At 40.8% G+C, this 12,474-nt stretch overlaps 1 protein-coding gene across 1 annotated transcript in view; it reads left to right on the forward strand.

The window, feature by feature from the left end:
* Positions 1-12,165, forward strand: part of LOC141060257 (uncharacterized) — a 77,915-nt gene extending 65,750 nt beyond the window's left edge. Inside the window, exon 4 of the mRNA XM_073556482.1 lies at positions 10,934-12,165. Within this exon, the coding sequence (XP_073412583.1) occupies positions 10,934-12,039 (1,106 nt within the window). The 3' untranslated portion in view covers positions 12,040-12,165. The remainder of the gene's footprint in view (positions 1-10,933) is intronic.
* Positions 12,166-12,474: the final 309 nt, after the last annotated feature.

Here is a 12,474-nt window from a genome sequence, read left to right on the forward strand (position 1 = left end):
TGTAGGAGCAGTGAATATTTTGACTCCACAGCAACTTTCCGGAAACTAACACACAGTGGATGTTGGAGAGTGAAAATTACACATTTGCCATGTTATTACCCAGCACATAGTGCCCAGATTGTGCTCCAGGAGACACCGCAAATTAAGTGGGTTCTTCTCACTATAATATTGCTAAATACAGGGATCCTAAATGTTGTTTGCGCACACTGCAAGACTCTGAAGTGCGAGCGGATTTTGCTGGATTGGTTTATCAAAACCCTGGAGCTTTAAAACCCTGGAGCTTTTCAACCGGCTTTTAGCCACTGATAGTGTGGGAACCTCTGTTTTTCCATTGACAGATGATGGACCTGAGTGGGGACTTGTTTTTTGTGAGATGAGAATTGGTATTATTTTCACCTGCATAACATTGATTGGTTTCTTTTTATTCGATATTTGGGAGGCAGAATGAACCAACAGTGGAACACCACACACTACTGGTTCATCCAACAAGGTTTTCTATTAGACTGTAAAGTCTCATTGTCTTGGTAACATAGTAACATAACATAACATAGTTTTGAAGGCTGAAGGAAGACCTTATGTCCATCTAGTTCAGCCTATTTTTAGTGCAGCTGTTCTGTATTGTTGATCCTGGGGAAGGCAAAAAACCCACAGAGTAGAAGCCAATTTTCTCCATAGGGAAAAAAATTCCTTCCCCAAAGCTGGGTCAACCATCTACCTATAATATTATATTATTCGTAACCTTCTATACTGTTACTCACAAGAAAAGCCTCCATTCCTTTCTTAAATTCATTCAGTGAGTTGGCCATCACCACTTCCTCAGGAAGAGAATTCCAGAGCCTCACTGCTCTTACCATGAAGAACCCTCTTCTATGCTCGTGCAGAAATTGTCTTTCCTCCAAATGAAGAGAATGCCCCCTTGTTCTTGTCACAGTCCTTGGTACAAACAGTTCATTGGAGAGATCTCTGTATTGCCCTCTGATATACTTGTACATATGTATTAAGTCTCCCCTAAGTCTTCTCTTTTCTAGAGTAAATAGACCTAATTTTGATAACCTTTCTGGGTATTGTAGTGAACAAACTCCATTTATCATTTTAGTAGCCCACCTTTGAACCCTTTCAAGTTCAGTAATGCCTTTCTTGAGCACCGGCATCCAAAATTGCACACAATACTCCAAGTGTGGTCTGACGAGTGATTTGTACAGAGGGAGAATTATGTTTTCATCTCGTGCCCCAGACCTCTTCTAATGCATCCCATGACACTATTTGCTTTGGTGGCAGCTGCCTGACACTGGGCACTCCAGTTTAGCTTCTTATTGACTAAGATGCCTAAGTCTTTTTCCATGTCTGATTTCCCCAGCAGTTTCCCATTTAGTAAGTAACTGTAGCATCTGTTTCTCCTTCCCATGTGCATAACCTTACACTTATCTGTGTTAAACCTCATTTGCCATTTTTCAGCCCAATTCTCAAATTTACTCAAATCTGTCTGTAGTTGCAAACTGTCCTCCTTTGTGTTAACTACCTTACATAGTTTTGTATCATCTGCAAATACTGATATTTTACTGTGTAAGCCATCCACTAGATCATTAATAAACATATTAAATAGTAGGGGGCCCAATACAGACCCCTGTGGTCCCCCACTAGTAACCCTGGCCCAATCTGAGTATGCCCCATTAATAACCACTCTTTGTTTTCTATCACTAAGCCAGCTACCTACCCATCTACACACATTTTCCCCTAGCCCAAGCTTTCTCATCTTACTTACCAATCTTTTATGTGGGACAGTGTCACATGCTTTAGAGAAGTCGAGATAAATGACATCCAATGATTCTCCTGGGTCCATTTGAGAGCTTACATCCTCATAGAAGCTGATCAGGTTAGTCTGACAGGAGCGATCCTTCATAAATCCATGTTGATATGGAGTTAAACATTTATTAACATTGAGATATTCCATAATGGTATCCCTTAGAAATCCTTCAAAACTTTTACCCACAACAGATGTTAAGCTAACCGGCCTATAGTTTCCAGGTTCCCTTTTACACCCCTTTTTGAATATTGGTACCACATTTGCTTGCCACCAATCAAAAGGAACAGACCCTGTTTCTATAGAGTCTTTAAATATAAGGAATAGAGGCCTGTCTATCACATGACTTAACTCCCTTAATCCCCGAGGGTGAATGCCATCAGGGCCTGGTGATTTGTCAATTTTAATCTTACTAAGGCGGTTCTGCACTTCTTCCTGGGTTAGGCAGGTAATACTTAATGGGGAGTTTACATTATCACTCTGCATTTCCCCTGGCAAATCCTTTTCCTGTGTGAAAACTGTTGAGAAAAAAGTATTTAAAACATTTGCTTTTCCCACATCGCTCTCTATGATTTCACCCTCATTGTTCTTTAAAGGGCCGACACCATCAATTTTAATCATTTTACTGTTTATATAATTAAAGAATAGTTTGGGGTTTGTTTTACTTTCCATAGCAATGAGTCTCTCAGTTTCCACTTTTGCTAAATGTATTTGTCTTTTACACATTTTATTTTTTTCTCTATAACTTTTTAATGCTTCTTCATTGCCTTCTTGTTTTAGCTTCCTAAATGCCTTGTTCTTGTTATTTATTGCCCTTTTTACATCCTTATTTAGCCACATTGGTGTTCTCCTGTTCCTAGCCCTTTTATTTCTGTACGGTATGGCTAGCTCGCAGTGGGGGTGTAAAACTGATTTAAATATTTCCCATTTATTTTCTGTGCTCCTATTTTTGAGGACATTGTCCCAATCAATTCGGCAAAGGTCCTCTCTAAGCTGATCAAACTTTGCTTTCCTGAAATTCAGCGTTTTGGTAACCCCCTTCCAGGGCACCTTACTGAAGGACAAGTGGAATTGTGTTATATTGTGGTCACTGTTCCCTCGGTGCCATCGACTCGGACTTCTGTTATTCTATCTGGCCTGTGGCTTAACATTAAGTCCAGAAGGGCCGTCCCTCTAGTTGGGCCCTGCACAAGTTATGACAGAGAATTATCCTTGGTCACTGACAGAAATTGGTTTCCTTTCTGAGATCCGCAGGTTTCAGTTTCCCGGTCTATGTCGGGGTAGTTGAAGTCCCCCATAATAATCACCTCATTGGGATTTGCTGCTTTGTCTATTTGTTTCAATAATACATTCTCAGTGGTTTCTGTTATATTTGGTGGCTTATAACAAACCCCTATGAGGATTTTATTACTTTTCCCTCCTTGTATCTCCACCCATAGAGACTCCACCTCTTCATTTCACTCTTGTATATCTTCTCTTAGTGTGGGCTTTATATATAGACAGACTCCACCCCCTTTCCTTTTTTTACGATCCCTTCTAAACAAATCATATCCTTGCAAGTTAGCCGCCCAGTCATAGCTGTCGTCTAACCATGTCTCAGTTATTCCTACTATGTCGTATTTTTCCTCATACATTACCAACTCCAGATCTTCAATCATATTGGTCAGGCTTCTTGCGTTGGTCAGCATGCAGGAAAGAAGTTTTGCTTAATTTTTCTAAGCTTCCTTCTGAGTACCCTGTCTTGGGTCCTCTTTACCACATCTAGTATCCTTGATTAGTTTGTCCTTCTGCTGCATGTTCTTGTCGGCTGTTTTTCCTCCCATCCCCTCTTCTAGTTTAAAGCCTTCTGTGCTGCTGAATGTCTCATGGTCCCTACAAGACCAGGTCCAGTCTTTCTGGCCAAACTTCCCTTTTATGAGTGACACCAGTAAATGTGCAGTGAGGCCAAGTGTGAATTTCTGTCCAATAACAGCAGAGTTTCCCTTTATCCTGACTTTTCAATTTGTATTAAAACCAACTAACTTCCAGGAGGATTGTGATAATCTCCAGGACAAACATTCCGCCTGTGCCATGATAGATCTCTAAGCTGTGCGTGGCTGAGGGCTGTAATATACATTTATTCCCGCCTGCAGGAGATGTGTTGGCTCCAGCCCTGGTGTCATGGATTCACTCCACATCATACATTACATTGTTTTTGATCCTAAGGAATTCAGATTACTGCACAATCTCTCCTGAAATGGGGACCAATATTATTTTCTCTAATCTTCTGGTCAGGATCCATAGTAGCTCCAATGGTCCACCATAAATGAGGGCAACTCTGGTTTACTGTTGTGTAATCTGTATTTGTAGTTTTCAGTTAATGAGATTCTCGTGCTCTGGGGCGGGGCTGTGGGTGGGGCTGGGGGCAGGGCTTTATGTGGTGCTCTGATTACATATTCATCTGTATTGGCTTATGACAGGTCGCTGATCCCTCACTGACCTGCCCCCATTATTACATAATGCATATAATAGCATTGATATTATTGGTGATAATGCCTATAATATTGTGGCTATTGTGAGACTTAGAAAAAAAATTACATCCAGCAAAATGTCACCGGCGATGGCAGCGCCTGCGTAGTATCATCTATAAGTAAGAGACAGAGGCTACTGTGCAGGCGCCGCCATCGCCGGTGACATTTTGCTGGATGTAATTTTTTTTCTAAGTCTCACAATAGCCACAATATTATAGGCAGTATCAACAATAATATCAATGCTATTATATGCATTATGTAATAATGGGGGCAGGTCAGTGAGGGGTCAGCGACCTGTCATAAGCCGATACAGAGGAATATGTAATCAGAGCACCACATAAGTCTCATTGACAGTTACAGGAATCGTTTGATCGCAGTGATTGCCTCAAAAGGTTGTGAAACAAAACATTAACCCTTTTGCGCCAGAGCCTGTTTTTGCCTTTGTGACCAATTTTTTAAATTCTGATCAGTGTCACTTTATGAGGTCATAACTCTAAAAAGCTTCAACAAGTCCTGGTGATTCTGAGAATGTTTTCTCGTGACATATTGTACTTTATGTTAGTGGTAAAATTTGTTTGATATGACTTGCGTTTATTTGTCAAAAAAATGGAAAATTGGCGAAAATTTAGAAAATTTCACAATTTTCAAAATTTTAATTTTTATGCCCTTAAATCAGAGAGTCATATCACACCAAATGGTTAATAAATAATATTTCCCACATGTCTACTTTACATCAGCATAATTTTGGAAACAATTTTTTTGTGTTAGGAAGTTATAAGGGTTAAAAGTTGACCAGCGATTTCTCATTTTTACAACAAAATTTATAAAACCATTTTTTTAGGGACCACGTCACATTTGAAGTGAGTTTGGGGGGTCATTATGACAGAAAATACCCAAAAGTGACACCATTCTAAAAACTGCACCCCTCAAGGTGCTCAAAACCACATTCAAGAAGTTTATTAACCCTTCAGGTGCTTCACAGGAATGAATGGAATGTGGAAGGAAAAAATAAACATTTACTTTCACACAAATTTTCCTTTACACCTAATTTTTTTTACTTTCGCAAGGGTAACAGGAGAAAATGGACAATACATTTTGTTTTGCAATTTCTGCTGAGCATGCCGATACCCCATATGTGGGGGAAATCTCCTGTTTGGGCACACGGCAGGGCTCGGAAGGGAAGGCAAAATATGCTGCAATAATTAGCGGTTGCCATTGTCATGATCCAGGCCGGGGTTTGTTTGTTGTTATTCTCTCCCCAGGCTGGTCTTGCGGGGGTTAACTTTCTCTGCCTCGTTTTGGGATATGTTTGGCTATTTCAGTCCGCTGCTGCCTGCAGGCAGCGTCAGTTACACTTCCGGCCCCTGGTTTGAGCAACTGACCCCGTTACACCCTGATTTGTCCTCTGGCCGTTTACTCAGTTCCTGTACCTTCTCATTCCTACTACCCCGCTTATCTTGGTGTTGTCTCCTCGTGCTGTGACCTTGGTATCGGATCTGGCTTGTCCTCTGACCTGTTTTACTGTCTCACGTCTCTGGTATCTCTACCCCCGACTGGCTCCGACTTCTCTGGCTTGTATTTGACCACGTGTATTGCTGTTTACTCTGGTACTGCGTTTCCTGTGCATTCCTGACCCAGCTTGTCTGACCACCCTCACGTCACCTAGTGGCATCTATGCTGCCACATGGTGCTGTTACACTATGAGTGCAACCTTCCTTCCCTCACCATCACCCCCTGGTGGAAGATGCACGCTACTGCGCTGCAGCAGCATTACAGCCATGTCCCATTTGGAGAGTCCCTGATGTGCCTAAACAGTGGAAACCCCCAACAAGTGACACCGTTTTGGAAACTAGACCCCCTAAGGAACTTATTTAGATGTGTATTGAGCATCTTGAACCCACAGGTGCTTCACAGAAGTTTATAGCGTAGAACCGTGGAAATAAAAAAAATAAAAAAAATTTCTAAATCTTTTTAGCTCCATATTTTGCATTTTTATAAGGGCCACAGGAGAAATTGTTCCAAACAATTTGTTGTGCAATTTCTCCTGTGCTCGCCGATACTCCATATGTGGGAGAATACTACTGTTTGGGCGCATGGCAGAGTTCGGGAGGGAAGGAGCGCCATATTGGAGAGCAGATTTTGCTGGAATTGTTAGTGGGTGACATGTCACATTGTCAGAGCCCCTGAGGTGCCAGAACAGCATAAGCCCCAAAAGTGACTGCATTTTACCAAATACTTCCCTGAATGAATTCTTCTAGTGGTGCAGTGAGCATACTGACACCACAGCTGTTCCATAGAATATTATACCATTGGGCAGTGAAGAAAAAATAATTACATTTTTACCACTAAAATGTTGTTTTAACCCCAGATTTTACATTGGAAAATATATAGACAGGTAAATGGTCACTACACCCAGAGATGAATTCACAGAAGGGGGTCATTTCCTATTCCCAGAGGGGTGTCATTTCCATAATGGAGTCACTTCAGGGGGATTCTGCTTTTATGGCACTTTGGAGAGCCGATAAGTACCAGAACAACAGAATCCCCCCTGAAGTGACCCCATTTTTGTAATGACACCCCTCTGGGAATTCATCTATCGATATAGTGACCATTTTCACTACATGGATAATTTCTAGAAACACCTAGTAGAATTTTAGGGCAAAAATTGCAAAAATGTCATTGTGGTGCCCAATATATTGTGCCCAGCTTGTGTCTCTGGAGACCTCCCCCCACCTACCCCCGGAAATTGTTAAGTCAGCTCTACTCAAATGTGTCTGTCACTAAATCAAATGCTTGAATGTCAAAACAGTTCGAAAACGTGGTTCTGTGTGGAAGATTGTAAAGCCGTCATGGAGGCATAAGGCTGGCAGTGATGGGCATTGTGGGTAATAATAGCGGGGATCATGCCTCATTCCTCTCTAGGAACATACACGACATCTTCTCTGGGGGTTCTTTCTTGTCTCAGTTACTGGGATGAGTGCAATAAAATGTCGCTCAGTGAGTCTTCTTACATCTTCACATTCTAAAGGATTGGCGGGGACAAAATTTTCAAAAACAAGATTTTCAGTGACCTTTTCCTGATAATCAAGGAAAGTATCTGCATTTCCGGCTTTTTTGTATAGTAACATAGTAATTAAGGTTGAAGGGAGACTTTAAGTCCATCTAGTTCAACCCATCCTATCCTAACTTGCCCTAACATGTTGATCCAGAGGAAGGCAAAAAACCCCATGTGGCAAACAGTAAGCTTCACATTAGGGAAAAAAAATTCCTTCCCGACGCCACATACGGCAATCAGACTAGCTCCCTGGATCAACGCAACACTAAGGAAACTAAGTGTATATACCCTGTAATATTATACTTTTCAAGAAAGGCATCCAGGCCCTTCTTAAATTTTAGTAGGGAATCACTCATTACAACATCATATGGCAGAGAGTTCCATAGTCTCACTGCTCTTACAGTAAAGAATCCGCGTCTGTTAGTATGCTTAAACCTTCTTTCCTCCAGACGTAGAGGATGCCCCCTTGTCCCCCCGTCACAGGTCTAAGAGTAAAAAGATCTTTAGAAAGGTCTTGGTATTGTCCCCTCATATATTTATACATTGTAATAAGATCACCCCTAAGCCTTCAATTCTCCAAACTAAATAACCCCAATTGTAATAACCTGTCTTGGTATTGCAGACCCCCTAGTTCCCTAATAACCTTGGTCGCTCTTCTCTGCACCCGCTCCAGTTCAGCTATGTCTTTCTTATACACCGGAAACCAGAACTGTACACAGTATTCTAAGTGTGGTCGCACTAGTGACTTATATAGAGGTAAAATTATGTTCTCCTCCTGAGCATCTATGCCTCTTTTAATGCATCCCATTATTTTATTTGCCTTTGCAGCAGCTGCCTGACACTGGCCACTAAATGTGAGTTTGTTGTCCACCCATACACCCAGGTCTTTTTCAGTGACAGTTTTGCCCAGTGTTTTACAATTAAGCACATAATTATACATCTTGTTCATTCTACCCCAGTGCATGACCTTACATTTATCCCCATTAAAGCTCATTTGCCATTTATCAGCCCAAGCTTCTAGTTTACATAAATCCTCCTGTAATATAAAATTGTCCTCCTCTGAATTGATTACCCTGCAGAGTTTAGTGTCATCTGCAAATATTGAAATTCTACTCTCTATGCCCCTTACAAGGTCATTAATAAATATGTTAAAAAGAAGCGGGCCCAAAACTGACCTCTGTGGTACCCCACTGCTAACCGTGACCCAGTCCGAGTGTGCTCCATTAATAACCACCCTTTGTTTCCTATCCCTGAGCCAGCTCTTAACCCACCTACACATATTTTCCCCTATCCCCATTGTTCTCATTTTATGTATCAACCTTTTGTGTGGCACCGTATCAAAAGCTTTTGAAAAGTCCATGTACACCACGTCCACTGCATTCCCTTGGTCCAGTCCGGAACTTACCTCTTCATAAAAGCTTATCAGATTAGTCTGACAGGAACGGTCCCTTGTAAACCCATGTTGATATTGGGTCATAAGTTTATTCTTCTCCAGATACTCCAGTATAGTAACTCTTAGAAAACCCTCCAGGATTTTACCCACAGTTGAGGTTAAACTCACTGGCCTATAATTTCCAAGTTCAGTTTTTGTCCCCTTTTTGAATATTGGCACCACATTTGCTATACGCCAGTCCTGTGGTACAGACCCTGTTATTATGGAATCTTTAAAGATTAAAAATAATGGTCTATCTATGACTGTGCTTAATTCCTGCAGTACTCGGGGGTGTATCCCATCCGGGCCCGGGGATTTGCCAATTTTAGTGATTTTTAGACGCCGCTGTACTTCCTGCTGGGTTAAGCAGGTGACATTTAATGGACAATTTTTTTTTCCATTAAAAACACAAAAGAATTATATGTGGCCACCTGAAAACAAATACATGACTAACTTTATATACCAGATATATGATTTTCTTGATACCTGGTATGGCTGTAGAACCTGATCTGTAAGGTCCACACCCCCATATATTTGTGGTAGTCAATGACAGACACAGGTTTTGGAGTAGTGGATCCCTGTTGGTCTGCAGTGGCCCTTGTGGCATCTGTGTGGATCGAGGTCAGGATAAAAATATCTTTTTTATCCTTATACTTAAGGACAAGCAGCTCTCCATTGTGTAAAGCCCCTGACTGCCCCTTTCAGAACTTTTTGCTGACCAATGATTTTGGAAACCCGTGACGGTTTTTGCGAATGGTCCCACAAGCCCCTATGTTATGTTCAACCAGACTTTTAAATAGGGGTATACTGGTGCAGTAGTTGTCAACATACAGATTGTAGCCTTTTTGTAAAAATGGAGTTATCAGCTCCCAAACCATTTTTCCAGATGTCCCCAGATAAGTAGGGCGTCCTGGTGGGTTTAGTTGGCTATCTTTCCCCTCATACATGCGAAAAGCTTTCATAACGGGTCCTAGGAAGAACAGCAGAAAACATTGGGGTGGCTTGAACAGGGCGGTTGGACCAATAGGACCGAATGCTCATTTCTTTATCAAGCCCCATAGCGAATGTAAGTCCTAAAAATGTTTTCATTTCTAGGATATTAGTTGGTTCCATAAATTTGACCTAGCATAATAGGATCGTGGATTCTGGCTGATGAATTGGGACACATATGAATTTGTAGGACAATATCCTCTAGCAAGCTATCTGTCATAAACAAATTTAAAAAAATAATTGGTCCAAAATTTTCCACCTCCACATTTATACCAGGAATGGCATTAAAATTAGGGATGAATGGAGTAGCCGAATCCGAAGCCTCCCATCTGGGAAATGCTACATCAAGAGGCAAAGCCCCTTGGACATTGGTGTGCGCCAATTCACGAGCACTAGGGACAGCGCTAGTACTGGGCATTGTTCCCTGAGTTGGAGACATTTCTCCAGAAGCGCTATTTGTCCTTCTTGTTGTACTGGTCCTTGTGTGTGAGGATGGACCAGAATCACTGCTCATTTCTGAGCTATCACTGTCACTGCTACTAAAGCCCTCGAAATCCACATCGCCATCTGACACTGCACTTTCTTCACTGTCAGAACATAAAAGTGCATAAGCCTCCTCTGCACTATAATACTGACGGGACATTTTATTCATTTTTATTTCTTTTTCCGGAAATAGAAATCTCTGACATGACTGATGTGACCAAATTATTGGGGAGACAATTGAGAAAAGCCTAATTCTTTACCCTACCCCTAACTTTAGAATAAACCCTATCTTTAGCCTAACACTAACCATAAGTATAGCATTAACTCTAACCTGCCTTATCTGTTTTTCTATTGACAAATGATGGACCTGAGTGGGGACTTATTTTTTGTGAGATGAGAATTGGTATTATTTTCGCCTACATAACATTGATTGGTTTCTTTATATTTGATATTTGGGAGGCCGAATGAACAAACAGTTGAACACCACACACTACTGGCTCATCCAACAAGGTTTTCTATTAGACTGTGAACTGTCATTGTCTTGGTAAATAATTAAAGCTTTTACATAGCTTGCCATTTTTATGTACAGTTTAAGTAGAAATGTTCAAAAATATAAAACTCAAGGATATTTTATTTAAAAAAATGTTTTTTTATCTTAGCAGATGACTGTACCAGGAGATCAGAGGGACAGCTGACATCTTCAATTTTTAAATCTGATGATCTTGAGATCCTACAAGATACAACTGAAGTGATTGCTATTACTCCAGATATATCATCATCCATTCACAGCAAAGATCTGTCATCTGATCCTATGAAACAGGTCCCATCTTCTGATTCATTACTGACTACTATGGAAAATCAAAGTCACAAAAGAGACATTAAAAAACAAACTGCTCCTAAAGCAAAAAAGTCATTTTCATGTTCAGAATGTGGGAAATGTTTTACATGGAAATCACGTTTTGTTACTCACTATAGATCTCACACAGGGGAGAAGCCTTTTTCATGTTCAGAATGTGGGAAATGTTTTATCGATAAATCAGAATTGGTTAGGCACCAAAGAACTCACACACGGGAGAAGCCTTTTTCCTGTTCAGAATGTAGGAAGTGTTTTAACAAGAAATCTAATTTTGTTACTCACCAGAGAACTCACACAGTGGAGAAGCCTTTTTCATGTTCTGAATGTGAGAAAAGTTTTATCGATAAATCAGAATTGGTTAGGCACCAAAGAACTCACACAGGGGAGAAGCCTTTTTCCTGTTCGGAATGTGGGAAATGTTTTAGCCAGAAAGCGATTCTTGTTAGACATCAGAGAACTCACACAGGGGAGAAGCCTTTTTCCTGTTCAGAATGTGGGAAATGTTTTAACCGGAAATCACAATTGGTTAATCACCATAGAACTCAGACGGGGGAGAAGCCTTTTTCCTGTTCAGAATGTGGGAAATGTTTTAACATGAAAGAACATCTTATTGGTCACCACAGAACTCACACAGGGGAGAAACCTTTTTCGTGTTCAGAATGTGGGAAATGTTTTAAACTGAAACATCATCTTGTTAGGCACCATAGAACTCACACAGGGAAGAAACTTTTTTCATTTTCAGAATGTGGGAAATGTTTTAACCAGAAAGGGAGTCTTGATGAACACCATAGAACTCACACAGCGGAGATGCCTTTTTCATGTTCAGAATGTGCAAAATGTTTCAACCATAAAGGGAATCTTGTTAGACATCAGAGCAGTCACACAGGGGAGAAGCCATTTTCATTTTCTTAACGTGGGAAATATTTCACTTGGAAATCAACTGTTAATAAACATCAGAGACGTCACATAGGGGAGAAGACTTTTTTATATTCATAATGTTGGAATAGTTTTACCCAAAATTAAATCTTCTTAAATGGGTTGTCTCTTGTCATTCCTCATGTTTGCTGACAAAAGGATAAAACTAAACTTTATTAATTCCAAATGTAAAACTATACCCATAATTCACCCCCTGAAGGTTAGTCAGTAGGTGACTAATAGAAAAAACATGTACCCCACATCTCAGTATATAGGGTGAGGTGACGTGTACACATTCACTCTCCAATAGAGTTGAGCGAAACGGGTCGAAAAAATTCAAAAGTCGCCGACTTTTGGCAAAGTCGGGTTTCATGAAACGAAACCCGACCCTAGGATGAGGTCGGCCACGAGGTCGGCGACTTACGCGCCAAA

This window comes from Dendrobates tinctorius, unplaced genomic scaffold (genome assembly GCF_039654945.1).
Source record: "Dendrobates tinctorius isolate UK_male_01 unplaced genomic scaffold, ASM3965494v1 ptg000233l, whole genome shotgun sequence".
In the NCBI taxonomy this organism is placed as follows: domain Eukaryota; kingdom Metazoa; phylum Chordata; class Amphibia; order Anura; family Dendrobatidae; genus Dendrobates; species Dendrobates tinctorius.